The sequence below is a fragment of the Bombina bombina genome, chromosome 4 (genome assembly GCF_027579735.1).
Source record: "Bombina bombina isolate aBomBom1 chromosome 4, aBomBom1.pri, whole genome shotgun sequence".
Lineage (NCBI taxonomy): Eukaryota > Metazoa > Chordata > Amphibia > Anura > Bombinatoridae > Bombina > Bombina bombina.
In genome coordinates, this window is record NC_069502.1 from 390,619,663 (window position 1) to 390,641,797 (window position 22,135).

General features: G+C 38.5%; 1 protein-coding gene across 1 annotated transcript in view; it reads left to right on the forward strand.

Annotated features, from left to right (window-relative positions):
* The window catches only part of USP13 (ubiquitin specific peptidase 13), a 342,814-nt gene that overhangs the window by 101,826 nt on the left and 218,853 nt on the right, over window positions 1–22,135 (forward strand). Inside the window, exon 3 of the mRNA XM_053710167.1 lies at window positions 16,337–16,397. Within this exon, the coding sequence (XP_053566142.1) occupies window positions 16,337–16,397 (61 nt within the window). The remainder of the gene's footprint in view (window positions 1–16,336; window positions 16,398–22,135) is intronic.

Genomic DNA, 22,135 nt, shown 5'->3' on the forward strand with positions numbered 1-22,135 from the left:
GACTTGGAGCAAGGATTAAATAGCGACATCTCTATTTTTGCAGATGATACTAAGTTAAGTAAGGTCATTAGGTCAGAGCAGGACGAACTCTCTTTACAAAGGGATTTGCTAAAATTAGAACTATGGGCAAGTGAATGGAAAATGATATTTAATACGGAAAAATGCAAGGTTCTACATTTTGGAAGTAAAAATAAGCAGGCTACGTATTTTTTAAATGGGACAAGACTTGGCCAAACACAGGAGGAAAGAGATTTGGGAGTAGTAATAGATAACAAGCTAAAGATGAGTGCACAATGCAGGGCAGCGGCTTCAAAGGCTAATACGATACTAGCATGTATTAAAAGAGGCATTGATTCAAGGGAGGAAAGCATAATTCTGTCATTATATAATGCCCTGGTAAGACCTCACCTTGAGTTTGGAGTGCAGTTCTGGGGACCGATTGCTAAAAAAGATATTGCAGAACTAGAAAAAGTTCAGAGAAGGGCCACAAAGCTAATAAGGGGATTGGAGAAATTAACCTATGAGGAGAGGCTAGCCAAACTGGGTCTGTTCTCTTTAGAAAAAAGGCGCTTGAGAGGTGACATGATTACTTTATATAAATATATTCAAGGCCCATATACAGAGATGGCAGAAGCTCTGTTTATTCCAAGAAAATTGTTTCTGACAAGAGGTCATAATTTAAGGTTGGAGGAAAGGAGATTTAATCTCCTGCAACGGAAACGTTTTTTCACTGTAAGAGCAATAAAATTGTGGAACTCATTACCAAAGGAGGTAGTGAATGCCAATACCATAGATACATTTAAAAATAGTCTGGATAAATTTCTGTATATAAACAAAATTCATGGATATGATTGCTAGTATTAAATGGGTCACATTTTAATGGGGTTATTTAAGCTTAACTGGAGCTTTTTGTAAGTATTTTAGATTTGTATAGGTTGAACTCGATGGACTTCAGTCTTTTTTCAACCTTATCTACTATGTGTTATGTTACTATGTGTTAAATAAATCTAAATAATATTACTATTATTAACTAAATTATTCCTATTTAAAACTAAATACTTACCTATAAAATAAACCCTAAGATAGCTACTATATAATTAATAATTACATTGTAGCTATTTTAGGATATATTTTTATTTTACAGGCTACTTTGTATTTATTTTAACTAGGTACAATAGCTATTAAATAGTTAATAACTATTTAATAGCTACCTAGTTAAAATAATTACAAAATTACCTATAAAATAAATCCTAACCTAAGTTACCATTACACCTAACACTTCACTATCAATAAATTAATTAAATAAATTAACTACAATTATCTAAAATAAAATACTATTAAATAAAATAAAAAAAAATCACTAAATTACAAAAAAGAAATCAAAATTACAAGAAGTTTAAACGAATTACACCTAATCTAAGCCCCTTAATAAAATAAAAAAGCCCCCCAAAATAATAAAATTCCCTATCCTAAACTAAATTACAAATAGCCCTTAAAAGGGCCTTTTGCGGGGCATTGCCCCAAAGTAATCAGCTCTTTTACCTGTAAAAAACCCCCCCATAATTTATGCTTACCTGATAAATTTATTTCTCTTGTAGTGTATCCAGTCCACGGATCATCCATTACTTATGGGATATTCTCCTTCCCAACAGGAAGTTGCAAGAGGATCACCCACAGCAGAGCTGCTATATAGCTCCTCCCCTAACTGTCATATCCAGTCATTCGACCGAAAACAAACAGAGAAAGGAGAAACCATAGGGTGCAGTGGTGACTGTAGTTTAATTAAAATTTAGACCTGCCTTAAAAGGACAGGGCGGGCCGTGGACTGGATACACTACAAGAGAAATAAATTTATCAGGTAAGCATAAATTATGTTTTCTCTTGTTAAGTGTATCCAGTCCACGGATCATCCATTACTTATGGGATACCAATACCAAAGCTAAAGTACACGGATGATGGGAGGGACAAGGCAGGATTAAATGGAAGGAACCACTGCCTGAAGAACCTTTCTCCCAAAAACAGCGTCCGAAGAAGCAAAAGTATCAAATTTGGAAAATTTGGAAAAAGTGTGAAGCGAAGACCAAGTCGCGGCCTTGCAAATCTGTTCAACAGAGGCCTCATTTTTAAAGGCCCAGGTGGAAGCCACAGCTCTAGTAGAATGAGCTGTAATCCTTTCAGGGGGCTGCTGTCCAGCAGTCTCATAGGCTAGGCGTATTATGCTCCGAAGCCAAAAGGAAAGAGAGGTTGCCGAAGCTTTTTGACCTCTCCTCTGTCCAGAGTAAACGACAAACAGGGTAGATGTTTGACGAAAATCTTTAGTAGCTTGTAAGTAAAACTTCAAGGCACGGACTACGTCCAGATTATGTAAAAGACGTTCCTTCTTTGAAGAAGGATTAGGACACAATGATGGAACAACAATCTCTTGATTGATATTCTTGTTAGAAACCACCTTATTTAAAAACCCAGGTTTGGTACGCAGGACTACCTTATCTGCATGAAAAATCAGATAAGGAGAATCACATTGTAAGGCAGATAGCTCAGAGACTCTCCGAGCCGAGGAAATAGCCATCAAAACAGAACTTTCCAAGATAAAAGTTTAATATCAATGGAATGAAGGGGTTCAAACGGAACTCCTTGAAGAACTTTAAGAACCAAGTTTAAGCTCCACGGGGGAGCAACAGGTTTAAACACAGGCTTAATTCTAACCAAAGCCTGGCAAAATGCCTGGGCGTCTGGAACCTCTGCCAGACGCTTGTGCAAAAGAATAGACAGAACAGAAATCTGTCCCTTTAAGGAACTAGCTGATAATCCTTTGTCCAAGCCCTCTTGGAGAAAAGACAATATTCTAGGAATCCTAACCTTACTCCATGAGTAAGTCTTGGATTCACACCAATAAAGATATTTACTCCATATCTTGTGGTAGATTTTCCTGGTAACAGGCTTTCGTGCCTGTATTAAAGTATCAATGACTGACTCGGAGAAGCCACGCTTTGATAGAATCAAGCGTTCAATCTCCATGCAGTCAGTCTCAGAGAAATTAGATTTAAATGATTGAAAGGACCTTGTATCAGAAGGTCCTGTCTTAGAGGCAGAGTCCATGGTGGAAAGGATGTCATGTCCACTAGGTCTGCATACCAAGTCCTGCGTGGCCACGCAGGTGCTATCAGAATCACCGATGCTCTCTCCTGTTTGATTTTGGCAATCAGTCGAGGGAGCAGAGGAAACGGTGGAAACACATAAGTCAGGTTGAAGAACCAAGGCGCTGCTAGAGCATCTATCAACGTCGCTTCTGGGTCCATGGACCTGGATCCGTAACAAGAAAGCTTGGCGTTCTGGTGAGACGCCATGAGATCCAACTCTGGTTTGCCCCAACGATGAATCAACTGAGCAAACACCTCCGGATGGAGTTCCCACTCCCCCGGATGGAAAGTCTGACGACTTAGAAAATCCGCCTCCCAGTTCTCCACGCCTGGGATATGGATTGCTGATAGGTGGCAAGAGTGAGTCTCTGCCCAGCGAATTATTTTGGAGACTTCTAACATCGCTAGGAAGCTCCTGGTCCCCCCTTGATGGTTGATGTAAGCCACAGTCGTGATGTTGTCCGACTGAAATCTGATGAACCTCAGTTTTGCTAACTGAGGCCAAGCCAGAAGAGCATTGAATATTGCTCTTAACTCCAGGGCACGATCCCTGTGCCTTCAGGGAATTCCAGACTGCACCCCAACCTAGAAGGCTGGCATCTGTTGTTACAATTGTCCAATCTGGCCTGCGAAAGGTCATACCCTTGGACAGGTGTACCCGAGACAACCACCAGAGAAGAGAATCTCTGGTCTCTTGATCCAGATTTAGCAGAGGGGACAAATCTGTGTAATCCCCATTCCACTGACTCAGCATGCATAATTGCAGCGGTCTGAGATGAAGGCGCGCAAATGGTACTATGTCCATTGCCGCTACCATTAAGCCGATTACCTCCATACAATGAGCTGCCGAATGGAGTGAAGAACACGGCAAGCATTTAGAAGTTTTGATAACCTGGACTCCGTCAGGTAAATTTTCATTTCTACAGAATCTATAAGAGTCCCTAAGAAGGAGACTCTTGTGAGTGGGAATAGAGAACTCTTTTCCTCGTTCACTTTCCACCCGTGCAACCTCAGAAATGCCAGAACTATCTCTGTATGAGACTTGGCAACTTGAAAGCTTGACGCCTGTATCAGGATGTCGTCTAGATACGGAGCCACCGCTATGCCTCGCGGTCTTAGAACCGCAGGAAGTGAGCCCAGAACCTTTGTAAAGATTCTCGGGGCTGTAGCCAACCCAAAGGGAAGAGCTACAAATTGGTAATGCCTGTCTAGAAAGGCAAACCTTAGAAACCGATGATGATCTTTGTGAATCGGTATTTGAAGGTAGGCATCCTTTAAGTCCACTGTGGTCATGTACTGACCTTCTTGGATCATGGGTAGGATGGTCCGAATAGTTTCCATTTTGAAAAATGGAACTCTGAGGAATTTGTTTAAGATCTTTAAATCCAAAATTGGTCTGAAGGTTCCCTCTTTTTTGGGAACCACAAACAGATTCGAATAAAAACCCTGTCCTTGTTCCGTCCGCGGAACTGGATGGATCACTCCCATAACTAGGAGGTCTTGCACACAGCGTAGGAATGCCTCTTTCTTTATCTTTTCTTTATTTGCAGATAGCCTTGAAAGGTGAAATCTCCCTTGTGGAGGGGAAGCTTTGAAGTCCAGAAGATATCCCTGAGATATGATCTCCAACGCCCAGGGATCCTGAACATCTCTTGCCCATGCCTGGGCGAAGAGAGAAAGTCTGCCCCCTACTAGATCCGTCGCCAGATAGGGGACTGTTCCTTCATGCTGTCTTAGAGGCAGCAGCAGGCTTTCTGGCCTGCTTGCCTTTGTTCCAGGACTGGTTAGGTTTCCAGGCCTGCTTACATTGAGCAAAAGTTCCCTCTTGTTTTGAAGCGGAGGAAGTTGATGCTGCACCTGCCTTGAAATTTCGAAAGGCACAAAAATTAGACTGTTTGGCCTTTGCTTTGGCCCTGTCATGAAGAAGGGTGTGACCCTTACCTCCAGTAATGTCAGCAATAATTTCCTTCAAACCAGGCCCGAATAAGGTCTGCCCCTTGAAAGGAATGTTGAGTAATTTAGACTTCGAAGTCACGTCAACTGACCAGGATTTAAGCCATAGCGCCCTACGCGTTTGGATGGCGAATCCGGAATTCTTAGCCGTTAGTTTAGTCAAATGAACAATGGCATCAGAAACAAATGAGTTAGCTAGCTTAAGTGTTCTAAGCTTGTCAATAATTTCAGTCAATGGAGCTGTATGGATGGCCTCTTCCAGGGCCTCAAACCAGAATGCCGCTGTGGCCGTGACAGGCGCAATGCATGCAAGGGGCTGTAAAATAAAACCTTGTTGAATAAACATTTTCTTAAGGTAACCCTCCAATTTTTTATCCATTGGATCTGAAAAAGCACAACTGTCCTCAACCGGGATAGTAGTACACTTTGCTAAAGTAGAAACTGCTCCCTCCACCTTAGGGACCGTCTGCCATAAGTCCCGTGTAGTGGCGTCTATTGGAAACATTTTTCTAAATATAGGAGGGGGGGAAATGGCACACCCGGTCTATCCCACTCCTTGCTAATAATTTCTGTAAGCCTTTTAGGTATAGGAAAAACATCAGTACACACCGGTACCGCATAGTATTTATCCAGCCTACACAATTTCTCTGGTACTGCAACTGTGTTACAATCATTCAGAGCAGCTAATACCTCCCCAAGCAACATACAGAGGTTCTCAAGCTTAAATTTAAAATTAGAAATCTCTGAATCAGGTTTCCCCAAATCAGAGATGTCACCTCAGACATGGCCCTTACAGCATCTGCGCGCTCTGTATTTCTCCTAACCCCAGAGCAATCGCGCTTGCCTCTTAATTCAGGCAACCTGGATAATACCTCTGACAGGGTATTATTCATGATTGCAGCCATGTCCTGCAAGGTAATCGCTATGGGCGTCCCTGATGTAATTGGCGCCATATTAGCGTGCATTCCCTGAGCGGGAGGCGAAGGGTCTGACACATGGGGAGAGTTAGTCGGCATAACTTCCCCCTCGTCAGAATCTTCTGGTGATATTTATTTTATAGTTAAAGACTGATCTTTACTGTTTAAGGTGAAATCAATACATTTAGTACACATTCTCCTATGGGGCTCCACCATGGCTTTCAAACATAATGAACAAGTAGTTTCCTCTGTGTCAGACATGTTTAAACAGACTAGCAATGAGACTAGCAAGCTTGGAAAACACTTTAAACAAGTTTACAAGCAATATAAAAAACGTTACTGCACCTTTAAGAAACACAAATTTTGTCAAAATTTGAAATAACAGTGAAAAAAGGCAGTTACACTAACGAAATTTTTACAGTGTATGTAACAAGTTAGCAGAGCATTGCACCCACTTGCAAATGGATGATTAACCCCTTAATACCCAAAACGGAATAATAAAATACAAATTTTTTTTTTCAAACAGTCACAACAACTGCCACAGCTCTACTGTGGCTTTTTACCTCCCTCAAAAACGACTTTGAAGCCTTTTGAGCCCTCCAGAGATGTCCTGGATCATGCAGGAAGAAGCTGGATGTCTGTTTCTGTAATTTTTGCTGTGCAAAAAACCTGCAAAATAGGCCCCTCCCACTTATATTACAACAGTGGAAAGCCTAAGGAAACTGTTTCTAGGCAAAATTCAAGCCAGCCATGTGGAAAAAAACTAGGCCCCAATAAGTTTTATCACCAAATACATATAAAAACGATTAAACATGCCAGCAAACGTTTTATATTACATTTTTATAAGAGTATGCATCTCTATTAATAAGCCTGATACCAGTAGCTCTCACTGCATTTAAGGCTTTACTTACATTAGTTTGGTATCAGCAGCATTTTCTAGCAAATTCCATCCCTAGAAAAATATTAACTGCACATACCTTATTGCAGGAAAACCTGCACGCCATTCCCTCTCTGAAGTTACCTCACTCCTCAGAATATGTGAGAACAGCCATGGATCTTAGTTACTTCTGCTAAGATCATAGAAAACGCAGGCAGATTCTTCTTCTAAATACTGCCTGAGATAAACAGTACACTCCGGCACCATTTAAAAATAACAAACTTTTGATTGAAGAATAAACTAAGTATAAAACACCACACTCCTCTTACGACCTCCATCTTGGTTGAGGCTTGCAAGAGAATGACTGGATATGACAGTTAGGGGAGGAGCTATATACCAGCTCTGCTGTGGGTGATCCTCTTGCAACTTTCTGTTGGGAAGGAGAATATCCCATAAGTAATGGATGATCCGTGGACTGGATACACTTAACAAGAGAAAGAACAATCCCCCCCCCAACATTACAACCCACCACCCACACACCCCTACTCTAAAACCCACCCGATCCCCCCTTAAAAAACCTAACACTACCCCATTGAAGATCACCCTACCTTGAGCCGTCTTCACCCAGCCGGGCCGAAGTCTTCATCCGATGGGCCAGAAGAGGACATCCAGACCGGCAGACGTCTTCATCCAAGTGGCATCTTCTATCTTCATCCATCCGACGAGGAACGGCTCCATCTTGAAGACCTCCGGCGCGGAACATCCTTCTAGGCCGATGGACTAACGACGAATGAATATTCCTTTAAATGACATCATCCAAGATGGTGTCCCTCGAATTCAGATTGGCTGATATCTCTCCTTCTCACATGGAACAATTTTTTAATATTCTTTTATTGAGGTTGTGCAAATATACGAAAAGAAAACATACAGCGAATGCCATGTAACATAATTAACAATATATCAGTTGAGTAATATACCATGATGTAAGGAAGGGGATGATGACTGATAGAGAAAAAAGTGGGCTTCTGGACCCTATGTTTAAGGAAGAGGAATGGAATGTTATAGTCCTACTAATGACCACTTTGAGACTCAATGACAATGCATAAATGTGAAAATTTCTAGATAAATAACAAAATAATGCAAACTCAAATCTATAACGCTAAAATATAAACTTGCATTGGGTTGGAAAGAGTTTATCAGCGGGTAAACACCGCTTGAGATCTATATGGGGGGGATGGTGTGTGGTTAGCGTTGTACTGTTTAAGGAAGCTTTGAAACAGTATAAAAGTGGATACTCAAATCTTATTAAATTGCTTAGTAGTACTAATAAAAATAACAACATTCCCTCTATGTAGTTAGTTCTCTAGCAGTAATCTCACTCTTGTACCAAACCAAGGGCTACAACTAGATTCCTGAGTATATATATATATATATAAAAGATTAGTTGAATACAGTAAACAGCACATAAGCTTCATAAGAACCTGAGAATATTGAATGTGTAGTTTATTTAGTTTTTCGAAATGTGTATGTTTGATAGTAAACAAAGCATCAAAATGCTGACAATCACTCCACTTTTATGAAGGTCTTTATTAAAAAAAAAAGAAAAGATTTTACTATTATCAATGCTATATATGATTATTATAACTCTTGTGACACAACGCTCTTAATAAGTTCCGTCTATAGACTTATTATGTCTAAGTATCTTCTTTTGAGTTAAGTGCACACCTCCATTTCTTAGTAGCATTGTAATCTTCTCACTTTCACTTCTTTTTTAAACCTAAGTGGACAAGAAATTATCTGCAGTTAGATCAACAAATTTTTCTGGAATCTACAGTAAAACATTCTTTATCCTGGTGGATAGACACTATAGTGACCACAGATGCTAGTCTTTCAGGATGGGCCGCTGTCTGGAAGTGTCGGAGAGTGCAAGGAGTCTGGTGTCCTCAGGAGCCGAGGTTACCTATAAACATTTTGAAGATTTTGGTGATTATTTAAGCTCTTCACTAGTGGCCTCTCCTATAAAAGGAAAAATATAACCGCTTTCAGTCATCAGAAGGTGTTCGATTAGCTGGTTCCCAAGGGGGGTATCTCAGAGATAGACCTGAAGGCTTTTCACTTAAACTACAAGCTTCCAACTTATTGTGATAGATCCAGGGATCGACAAGCTGAGATGATTTATTCTTATTACAAGTATAATAGCTTGAATCAAGCAAGAGTCTACCTCAGTCATTCTGTCCCAACTTGGCCCCACAGAATCTGATATGCAGACTAGATTAAAATATTCCGTTCTCCTCCGTGGCTTTTTTTTTTTGTCCAGATCTTTTGAAGCATAGAGGTTTTTCCGATACGATCATTGATACTCTTTTTACAGGCCAGAAAGCTGGTAACTAGAAAGATCTACCACAAGATATGGAAGATATACTTTGATTGGTGTGCCATCAGAGGTTTCAATTGGCATTCCTTCTGGGTTCACAGAATCCTCCAATTCATTCAAAATGGTTTAAACAAGGGTCTATCTGCTAGTTCTCTGAAGGACCAGATTTTGACTCTATCTGACCTTTTCACAAAAAGATAGCCAAACATTTGTTCAGGTTTTAGTGAGAATTAGTTGTTGTTGTTAAGCTCATTTCTTCTCCATAGAATTTAAATCTAGCCCTTTCTGTTCTGCAAGCCCCCCCCCCCCTTGAACCCATTCATAGCATAGATATTAAAGGGACATTAAAGTCAAATGTAAATTGGAAAGTTGTTTAAAATGACATGCCCTATCTGAATCATGAGATTTTAATTTTATCATCAAATTTGCTTTGTTCTCATACGGCTAGATTTGGAGTTTTGTCGGTAACGTCCCGAAAAACTAACGCCGGCTTTTTTCTGGCCGCACCATAAAAATAACTCTGGTATTGAGAGTCCACAGAATGGTTGCGTTAGGCTCCAAAAAAGGAGTGTAGAGCATTTTTAACGCAGCTTCAACTCTCGATACCAGAGTTGCTTACGCAAGCGGCCAGCCTCAAAAACGTGCTCGTGCACGATTCCCCCATAGGAAACAATGGAGCTGTTTGAGCTGAAAAAAAACCAAACACCTGCAAAAAAGCCGCGTTCAGCTCCTAACGCAGCCCCATTGTTTGCTATGCGGTAACCCTTCCTACGTCTGCACCTAACACCCTAACATGTACCCCGAGTCTAAACACCCCTAACCTTACACTTATTAACCCCTAATCTGCCGCCCCCGCTATCGCTGACCCCTGCATATTATTATTAACCCCTAATCTGCCGCTCCGTAAACCGCCGCTACTTACATTATCCCTATGTACCCCTAATCTGCTTCCCTAACATCGCCGACCCCTATATTATATTTATTAACCCCTAATCTGCCCCCCACAACGTCGCCTCCACCTGCCTACACTTATTAACCCCTAATCTGCCGAGCGGACCTGAGCGCTACTATAATAAAGTTATTAACCCCTAATCCGCCTCACTAACCCTATAATAAATAGTATTAACCCCTAATCTGCCCTCCCTAACATCGCCGACACCTAACTTCAATTATTAACCCCTAATCTGCCTACTGGAGCTCACCGCTACTCTAATAAATGTATTAACCCCTAAAGCTAAGTCTAACCCTAACACTAACACCCCCCTAAGTTAAATATAATTTACATCTAACGAAATTAATTAACTCTTATTAAATAAATTATTCCTATTTAAAGATAAATACTTACCTGTAAAATAAATCCTAATATAGCTACAATATAAATGATAATTATATTATAGCTATTTTAGGATTTATATTTATTTTACAGGTAACTTTGTATTTATTTTAACCAGGTACAATAGCTATTAAATAGTTAAGAACTATTTAATAGCTAAAATAGTTAAAATAATTACAAAATTACCTGTAAAATAAATACTAACCTAAGTTACAATTAAACCTAACACTACACTATCAATAAATTAATTAAATAAACTACCTACAATTACCTACAATTAACCTAATACTACACTATCAATAAATTAATTAAATTCAATTCCTACAAATAAATACAATTAAATAAACTAGCTAAAGTACAAAAAATAAAAAAGAACTAAGTTACAAAAAATAAAAAAATATTTACAAACATAAGAAAAATATTACAACAATTTTAAACTAATTACACCTACTCTAAGCCCCCTAATAAAATAACAAAGCCCCCAAAAATAAAAAAATGCCCTACCCTATTCTAAATTACTAAAGTTCAAAGCTCTTTAACCTTACCAGCCCGGAACAGGGCTCTTTTGCCTGTAAAAAAAAACATACAATACCCCCCCCAACATTACAACCCACCACCCACATACCCCTAATCTAACCCAAACCCCCCTTAAATAAACCTAACACTAAGCCCCTGAAGATCTTCCTACCTTATCTTCACCCTGCCAGGTTCACCGATCCGTCCTGAAGAGCTCCTCCGATGTCCTGATCCAAGCCCAAGCGGGCGGCTGAAGAGGTCCATGATCCGGCTGAAGTCTTCATCCAAGCGGGAGCTGAAGAGGTCCATGATCCGGATGAAGTCTTCATCCAAGCGGGAGCTGAAGAGGTCCATGATCCGGATGAAGTCTTCTATCAACGGCATCTTCAATCTTCTTTCTTCCGGATCCATCTTGCAGACCTCCGACGCGGAACATCCTCTTCTCCCGACGCCTACTAGCCGAATGACGGTTCCCCCCAAGATGGCGTCCCTCGAATTCCGATTGGCTGATAGGATTCTATCAGCCAATCGGAATTAAGGTAGGAATATTCTGATTGGCTGATGGAATCAGCCAATCAGAATCAAGTTCAATCCGATTGGCTGATCCAATCAGCCAATCAGATTGAGCTCGCATTCTATTGGCTGTTCCGATCAGCCAATAGAATGCGAGCTCAATCTGATTGGATCAGCCAATCGGACTGAACTTGATTCTGATTGGCTGATTCCATCAGCCAATCAGAATATTCCTACCTTAATTCCGATTGGCTGATAGAATCCTATCAGCCAATCGGAATTCGAGGGACGCCATCTTGGATGACGTCCCTTAAAGGAACCGTCATTCGGCTAGTAGGCGTAGGGAGAAGAGGATGTTCCGCGTCGGAGGTCTGCAAGATGGATCCGGAAGAAAGAAGATTGAAGATGCCGTTGATAGAAGACTTCATCTGGATCATGGACCTCTTCAGCTCCCGCTTGGATGAAGACTTCATCCGGATCATGGACCTCTTCAGCTCCCGCTTGGATGAAGACTTCATCCGGATCATGGACCTCTTCAGCTCCCGCTTGGATGAAGACTTCAGCCGGATCATGGACCTCTTCAGCCCCCCGCTTGGGCTTGGATCAGGACATCGGAGGAGCTCTTCAGGACGGATCGGTGAACCTGGCAGGGTGAAGATAAGGTAGGAAGATCTTCAGGGGCTTAGTGTTAGGTTTATTTAAGGGGGGTTTGGGTTAGATTAGGGGTATGTGGGTGGTGGGTTGTAATGTTGGGGGGGGTATTGTATGTTTTTTTTTACAGGCAAAAGAGCTGAATTCTTTGGGGCATGCCCCGCAAAGGGCCCTGTTCAGGGCTGGTAAGGTTAAAGAGCTTTGAACTTTAGTAATTTAGAATAGGGTAGGGCATTTTTTTATTTTGGGGGGCTTTGTTATTTTATTAGGGGGCTTAGAGTAGGTGTAATTAGTTTAAAATTGTTGTAATATTTTTCTTATGTTTGTAAATATTTTTTTATTTTTTGTAACTTAGTTCTTTTTTATTTTTTGTACTTTAGCTAGTTTATTTAATTGTATTTATTTGTAGGAATTGTATTTAATTAATTTATTGATAGTGTAGTGTTAGGTTAATTGTAGGTAATTGTAGGTAGTTTATTTAATTAATTTATTGATAGTGTAGTGTTAGGTTTAATTGTAACTTAGGTTAGTATTTATTTTACAGGTAATTTTGTAATTATTTTAACTATTTTAGCTATTAAATAGTTCTTAACTATTTAACAGCTATTGTACCTGATTAAAATAAATACAAAGTTACCTGTAAAATAAATATAAATCCTAAAATAGCTATAATATAATTATAATTTATATTGTAGCTATATTAGGATTTATTTTACAGGTAAGTATTTATCTTTAAATAGGAATAATTTATTTAATAAGAGTTAATTAATTTCGTTAGATGTAAATTATATTTAATTTAGGGGGGTGTTAGTGTTAGGGTTAGACTTAGCTTTAGGGGTTAATACATTTATTAGAGTAGCGGTGAGCTCCAGTCGGCAGATTAGGGGTTAATAATTGAAGTTAGGTGTCGGCGATGTTAGGGAGGGCAGATTAGGGGTTAATACTATTTATTATAGGGTTAGTGAGGCGGATTAGGGGTTAATAACTTTGTTATAGTAGCGCTCAGGTCCGGTCGGCAGATTAGGGGTTAATAAGTGTAGGCAGGTGGAGGCGACGTTGAGGGGGGCAGATTAGGGGTTAATAAATATAATATAGGGGTCGGCGGTGTTAGGGGCAGCAGATTAGGGGTACATAAGGATAACGTAGGTGGCGGCGCTTTGCGGTCGGTAGATTAGGGGTTAATAAGTGTAGGCAGATGGAGGCGACGTTGAGGGGGGCAGATTAGGGGTTAATAAATATAATACAGGGGTCGGAGGTGTTAGGGGGAGCAGATTAGGGGTACATAAGGATAACATAGGTGGCGGTCGGCAGATTAGGGGTTAAAAAAATGTATTCAAGTGTCGGCGATGTGGGGGGGACCTCGGTTTAGGGGTACATAGGTAGTTTATGGGTGTTAGTGTACTTTAGAGTTCAGTAGTTAAGAGCTTTAGAAACCGGCGTTAGCCCAGAAAGCTCTTAACTACTGACTTTTTTCCTGCGGCTGGAGTTTTGTCGTTAGATGTCTAACGCTCACTTCAGAAACGACTCTAAATACCGGAGTTAGAAAAATCCCATTGAAAAGATAGGATACGCAATTGACGTAAGGGGATCTGCGGTATGGAAAAGTTGCGGCTGAAAAGTGAGCGTTAGACCCTATTTTGAGTGACTCCAAATACCGGCGGTAGCCTAAAACCAGCGTTAGGAGCCTCTAACGCTGGTTTTCACGGCTAACGCCAAACTCCAAATCTAGGTCTTGGTTTTTTAGTTAAAGGCTAAACCTAGGTAGGCTCATATGCTAATTTCTAAGCCCTTGAAGGCTGCCTCTTATGACAGTTTTTCACAGTTAGAGGGTGTTGATTCATGTGTGCCATATAGATAACATATTGCTCCTGCCATGGAGTTACTTATGAGAGGGCACTGACTGGCGAAAAAGCAAGTCTGTCAAAAAAACTGAAATATGGGGTCAGTCTGCAGAGACTTAGATACAAGGTAATAACAAAGTAAAAAGTATATTAATATAACCGTGTAATGCAAAACTGGGTAATAAAGGGATTATCTATCTTTTTAAACAATAACAATTCTGGAGTAGACTGTCCCTTTAAGTTCCTGTTCTGGAAAGTTCTTTTTCTTTTAGAAATGTCATCTGCTAGGAGAGTTTCAGAGCTATCGGCCTTATCATGTGAATAACCTTTCCTAATTTTCCTCAAAGACAAAGCTGTGCTTTGTACCAAATTTGATTTCTTACCTAAGATTTCTCCTGATAATATTAACCAAGGAATTATTGTTCATTATTTGTGCCCAGATCCTTCTAATTCTTATATGTGGTAAGGACCTTAAAGGGCCATTATATACTCATTTTTTCTTTGCATAAATGTTTTGTAGATGATCTATTTATAAAGCCCATAAAGTTTTTTTTTTTTTAAAAAAAATGTATAATTTTGCTTATTTTTAAATAACATTGCTCTGATTTCCTAACCAAGCCCCAAAGTTTTATTTGAATACCGTCAGCTACCTTCTCCAGCTTGCTCCTGTTTGTGTAAAGGGTCTTTTCATATGCAAAAGAAGGAGGAGTATCTTATTTCCCACTTGCAGTGGGCTTTCCAACTGCCTTTTCAACAGAGCTAAACTGAAAGCTTCGAATTACGTTTTTAAACCATTTTATACTGGATTTTTATATCAGTATCTGTGCATCTTATTCTTTATAGTAGTGTCTATTACATGCAGTTATATGAAAATGAGTGTATACTGTCCCTTTAAAGTTTTATCTTCGGGCTACTAAGGATTTCAGGCAGAGCTTAAACTTATTTGTACATTATTCTGGTCCTTGTCGGTCAAAAGGCTACTACAGTCGCTTTGGCCTCTTGTCTAAAACAGGTGATTCAGAAGGCTTACTTGGTGATGGGAAAGTCACCTCTTAAACGTATCACAGCTCAATCCACTAGATCAGTTGCCACTTTGTGGGCTTTCAAAACTGAAGCATTATTGGAACAGATTTGAAAAGCTGCAACATGGTCTTCTTTACATACTTCTGCTAAATTTTACCGTTTTGATGTTTTTACATCTTTATAATACAGTTTTGGAAGTAAAGTACTTCAGGCTGCAGTGTCTAGCAAATAGGAACTAACTGCCTGGTTCTGTCCCACAATTTCCTTGTTGCGGACTCCATATCTTGTGTATTAAATCCCACACACGCTCGCTGACTCTCTCCATCATATGAGAGAAAACAAAATTTATGCTTACCTGATAAATTATTTTCTTTCAGGATGTTAAGAGTCTGCGAGACCCTGTCCAATTTAATTTTATTTTTATGTTAGTTTTTTATTTACAACTCTATACACCGTGCTTTGTCTTTCTTGCCTATGTCTCTCATTTCCTCTGCTCTGCTATACATTAAACTGAGTAGTACAGGGAGGTGGGAGGGACTAAAAGCTCTTGTTGTTTGAGGTTCTTTGCCTTTCTCTAGTGGCTGAAATTCAATCACACACGTCAAGGCTTGAGGACTCTCACCTTCCTGAAAGAAAAAAGTTTATAAGGTATAAATTTAGTTTTGTTTTTAATATTTTATAGTTAATAATTACATAACGTGCCATGAAATAACTCATTCTTCATGTGCGCTAACATGACACTGTGTTGCATCTACAGCACGCAAACCTGAATTGTGTAATGCATAGTTTACATTCTAATGTTCTTCATATAGAATTTTTTTTAAATTTTGAAATATATATATCTGATAATGTTAATGTAAAATATATACATTTTTATCTATATGAATTTATATACAAGTATAGATGTGTTACTGTGCGTCAAGTTTCGCTTGGGCGCAAAAGTTTAATTTTTAACGTGTAATATGCATGCATATTCTGGTGGTGTTATTGCTTGAGTAAAAGCGCTAAAAACTGCGCCACTTGTAATCTGGCCCTAAATGCCCAATTGTGTTGCTAAAAACATTGAAATTATCTGGAAAATTAAACTGAACAACTTTTAGTTGATGCTGTTAAATAACCATAACTTTAGTTATTTTACCCATAGGGTCTTTATAATAATTTAACACACTGTTAAAATTATGATTTTATTCTTTCCTAGAAGCCAACTGGTGCATCCGGTGGAGCCCTGCCAAGGAGAAGAAATGACAAACTATTTCTAGGTAAAATTTATATTTTGTCATTGGTGTTGACCTCGTTTGTTAAATTAATTCAACAGGAGCAGCACTATATTAAAAAAGTGTGCGGATAAAGAAAAAATAATGTGGGAAGTATACATTTGCATTACAAAAAAGTATAACAAACTTTAGTAAGTCTCTTTGCTACGCAGTATTATGCTTGGGTCATTACTATTAGAAACCTAAAACAAAAAAAAAGAAAAAGATAATGGTGAATATGTGGCAATCCATACAAGGGGGAAGCAAAGAAAACTGAATGCTGATCTACTAGCCCTGAATGTTCTGATCTGTTGATTCTGTATAATGCGATTTATATGATGTTACATTTATAAATAAATTGTATAATTTAGAAGTGCAAACTAAAAGGAGCACTACAAAGTATTATTTCAGATGTAGTTCTGATCTGATTCCTGCTCGAGCCTTTACAAACCATACTACAGTACAGGCATGCAGTAGATAAGGCCTAACTTATTCCCACATATGTAGGTTTCAGCACATTTTTCAGATAGGGAAAGCATTGACAAATTAGTAGATAACTGCAAGGTGAGGGGAATGGGGGAAAAAAGTCCTTCTCTTGCACAGCTTATATTGTCTTTGTACTCTGACTGCTTTGTAACTGAATTACATTGTATTGATCCCAAATAGAAATAAATACCATGACATTAGTCCATTATTTGCTTTTTATAGTAACTATACTTTTTTGAGAAGTTCCTCACTGGACTTCCAGGATCTGGCTATTAACAATTTCCCCTTATTTATAGCTATTTGGAACAGAGCTAGTCTGATTTTACTGTTGTGTCTTAACTTATCAAAGAGATATGAAACCAACATGTTTTTCTTTTGTGATTCAGACAGAGCATACAATTTAAAAATGTTTCTAATTTACTTCTATTATCAAATGTGCTTATTTTCCATGATATTCTTTGTTGAATGGATACATAGGTAGGTGTCTAGAGCACTATATGGCAGGAAGTAGTGCTGTCATCTAGTGCTCTTACAAATGGATAACATACTTGCAAAACTGCTGCCATATAGTGCTCCAGAAATGGGCAGGCTCCCGAGCTTATGCCCCCCGCTTTTAAACTAAAGATACAAAGAAAACAGGGAAAATGATAATAGAAGTAAATTAGAAAGTTGTTTAAAATCTCATGCTCTATAAACAATGTGGGTTTTATATCCCTTTAAGTATCACTTGTAATGAATTTAAAATAATTTGAGTCCCAAAAGTTTTCCACCTCCTTCTATAAATGTTGAATGGAGGGGGGAACCTCCAATGTGTGTTAGAAATACCTTTTTAAATAGGATATCTAGTTAGAACCATGAGCTCATAGAGCTGCAGGGAGACTGAGGATTTATGTGTTCTGTGGCTTTAAAATCCAGAGTCCCCTTATTCTGTTTTGTTGTTTTCTCGTTGTTTTCTAGAACAATTACAGTATTAAGAACCATTTCTTCTGCATGGCAGATTGTTGGCAATATTTTTCAGTAGTCATTATCTATTATGTCTTCCCCCCTGCTTTTGTTTAGACAGCCAGCAATAAATCAGCCTAATGTGTTTCAGTGCATAAACATAAGTTGTATGAAGACTTTTAGATCCCTGTTTCTGTTTTTCATGTGCCTTTATTTTGCAGTCCTTTCTAATATCCTGTGCTTGAGGCTAAACCTGTCTTTCAGTCTATTCCAGAAGTGCTGTTTAGTTAATCTTGATCTTTTATCTGCAGTACTGGTCTAAAACAGTTGGCTCTGTGTTTGCTATTACTAGGCTTGAGTAAATGTTTTGGTACATTTGCTAAATATTATCAATATTGAATGCATTTGTTACTTTAAAAAAATATTCACTGTTTGACAAATGTTTGTCAATCAGTTTATAAAAAAAAATCTTTATCATTTTTAAATGTAACATTCAATTATATTAGTATTTAAATATTGATTCTTATAATGTACTAGAATTATTTTAAAATCCTTATTCAAATACGATACCTATATGTAACACTGAAATATTTTCACGTTAAATTGAAGATTTCTACAAAAAATTATTAAAATATTCAAATAGCTGAATCAATTTTAAAGGAAACATTTGTGCCAATTTTCATCAAAATTGTATCTCCACCTCTCCATACTCATATGCTATTATTGTGTGCAGACTTGCAACTGTTTAGTCCAGTGATGGCGAACCTTGGCACTCTAGATGTTTCAGAACTACATTTCCCATGATGCTTAGGCTTTCTGAAGTTCAGTCGAGCATCATGGGAAATGTAGTTCTGAAACATCTGGCCAAGGTTTGCCATCACTGGTCTAGTCCTTGCTCTCAGAGTTAGGTTTTCACCTTAAAGTGATGGTAAACCTTAATTAATCAAATGCCATATATTTAAGCTTTGCCATTAAAAAGTAAAGGAGATTGAGGCTCCTATAGAACAAAAGTTTATCACCCGCTTAGTTGAGGATAAAGCGGCTGGTGTTTCGACAGCCGTAGACACGCCAACCACAGCATGTGTATAACATAAGAAAAATTAGTTTTCTTTCATGTAATTGGCAAGAGTCCATGAGCTAGTGACATATGGGATATACAATCCTACCAGGAGGGGCAAAGTTTCCCAAACCTCAAAATGCCTATAAATACACCCCTCACCACACCCACAATTCAGTTTTAGAAACTTTGCCTCCTATGGAGGTGGTGAAGTAAGTTTGTGCTAAGATTTCTACGTTGATATGCGCTTCTCAGCATTGTTGAAGCCCGATTCCTCTCAGAGTACAGCGAATGTCAGAGGGACGTGAAGGGAGTATCACCTATTGAATACGATGATTTCTCTAACGGGGGTCTTTTTCATGGGTTCTCTGTTATCGGTCGTAGAGATTCATCTCCTACCTCCCTTTTCAGATCGACGATATACTCTCAAATTTACCATTACCTCTACTAAGAACTGTTTTAGTACTGGTTTGGCTATCTGCTATATGTGGATGGGTGTCTTTTGGTAAGTATGTTTTCATTTACTTAAGACACTCTAAGCTATGGTTTGGCACTTTATGCAAATTATATAAAGTTCTAAATATATGTATTGTACTTATATTTGCCATGAGTCAGGTTCATGTATTTCCTTCTGCAGACTGTCAGTTTCATATTTGGGAATATAAACACTTAAAGAAATTTATTTCTTACCTGGGGTTTAGTCTTTTTCAATTTGACTACTTTTTGCATTTGCGGGTATTAGGCCCGCGGGTGCGTCAAATGTTAGACTTTATTACGTCATTTTTGGCGCAAACTTTTTTGGCGCAGGAAATTACGTTTTGGACGCAACTTCGTCATTTCCGGCGTCATACGTGACGACGAAACCTTTCACACGGCAGCGTCTTTAGTGACGCAAGTGTGTCATTTCCGGTCATTTTTTATGCAAAAAAAGTTTACGTTACGTTGTGCGTCATACTTGGCGCCAATTTTTTCTTCATTATTTCAATACCCCATTGTTGTTTGCCTCCTGCTTTCTTTTCTATCAAGAGGCCTATGCTTTTGCATTTTTTTCCCATTCCTGAAACTGTCATTTAAGGAAATAGATAATTTTGCTTTATATGTTGTTTTTTCTCTTACATTGAGCAAGATGTCCCAATCTGATCTTGCCTCTAAAGTTTCTGCTGGAACATTGCTGCCTGACATGGGTTCTACAAAAGCTAAGTGCATTTGTTGTAAAATTGTAGAAATTATTCCACCGAATGTCATTTGTAATAGTTGTCATGATAAACTTTTACATGCAGATAGTGTTTCTATCAGTAATAGTACATTGCCAGTTGCAGTTCCTTCAACTTCTAATGTGCATGATATACCTGTAAATTTTAAAGAATTTGTTTCTGAATCTATTATGAAGGCTTTGTCTGCATTTCCACCTTCTAATAAACGTAAAAGGTCTTTTAAAACTTCTCATTTAGCTGATGAAATTTCAAATGACCAACAACATAATAATTCATCCTCTTCTGATGAGGATCTATCTGAAACAGAAGATCCTTCCTCATGAATTGACACTGACAAATCTACTTATTTATTTAAAATAAGAGTATATGCGTTCTTTATTAAAAGAAGTGTTGATTACTTTGGATATTGAGGTAACCAGTCCTATTGACGTTCAGTCTAATAAACGTTTAAATGCTTTTTTTTAAACCTCCTGTGGTTTCCCCAGGTGTTTTTCCCATTCCTGAGGCTATTTCTGATATGATTTCTAAGGAATGGAATAAGCCAGGTACTTCCTTTTATTCCTTCTTTAAGTTTTAAGAGATTGTATCCTTTACCAGCAAAATCTATAGAGTTTTGGGAAAAGATCCCCAAAGTTGATGGGGCTATTTCTACTCTTGCTAAACGTACCACTATTCCTATGGAAGATAGCACTTCCTTTAAGGATCCTTTAGATAGGAAGCTTGAATCTTATCTAAGGAAGGCCTATTTATATTCAGGTCATCTTCTCAGACCTGCTATTTCTTTGGGTGATGTTGCGGCTGCATCAACTTTCTGGTTGGAAAATTTAGCGCAACATGAATTGGATTCTGACATTTCTAGCATTGTTCGCTTACTGCAACATGCTAATCATTTTATTTGTGATGCCATTTTTGATATTATCAAAATTGATGTTATATCCATGTCTTTAGCTATATTAGCTAGAAGAGCTTTGTGGCTTAAATCTTGGAATGCTGATATGACATCTAAATCTAGATTACTATCTCTTTCTTTCCAAGGTAATAATTTATTTGGTTCTCAGTTGGATTCTATTATTTCAACTATCACTGGAGGAAAAGGAGTTTTTTTGCCTCAGGATAAAAAACCTAAGGGTAAATCTAAGGCTTCTAACCGTTTTCGTTCCTTTCGTCAGAATAAGGAACAAAAACTCAATCCTCCTCCGAAGGAATCTGCTTCCAGTTGGAAGCCTTCCTCAAATTTGAATAAATCTAAGCCATTTAGGAAACCAAAGTCTGCCCCTAAGTTCGCATGAAGGTGCGGCCCTCATTCCAGCTCAGCTGGTAGGGGGCAGATTAAGGTTTTTCAAGGATTTTTGGATAAAATCTGTCCAAAATCATTGGATTCAGAGCATTGCCTCTCAAGGGTATCGAATAGGATTCAGAGTAAGACCTCGTGTGAGAAGATTTTTTCTCTCACGCATTCCTGTAAATCCAGTAAAAGCTCAGGCTTTTCTGAAGTGTGTTTCAGACCTTGAGTCTTCATGGGTAATCATGCCAGTTCCTCCTCAGGAACAAGGTTTGGGGTTTTATTCAAACCTATTCATTGTACCAAAGAAAGAAAATTTGTTCAGACAAGTTCTGGATCTAAACATTTTTTAATCGTTATGTAAGAGTACCAACTTTCAAGATGGTGACTATAAGGACTATTCTGCCTTTTGTTCAGCAAGGATATTATATGTCCACAATAGACTTGCAGGATGCATACCTTCATATTCCGATTCATCCAGAACACTATCAGTTTCTGAGATTCTCTTTTCTAGACAAGCATTACCAATTTGTTGCTCTTCCATTTGGCCTAGCAACAGCTCCAAGAATCTTTTCAAAGGTTCTGGGTGCCCTACTATCTGTAATAAGAGAACAGGGTATTGCAGTGTTTCCTTATTTGGACGATATCTTGGTACTAGCTCTGTCTTTACATACTGCAGAATCTCACACGAATCAACTAGTGTTGTTTCTTCGGAAACATGGTTGGAGGATCAATTTACTAAAAAGTTTCTTGATTCCTCAGA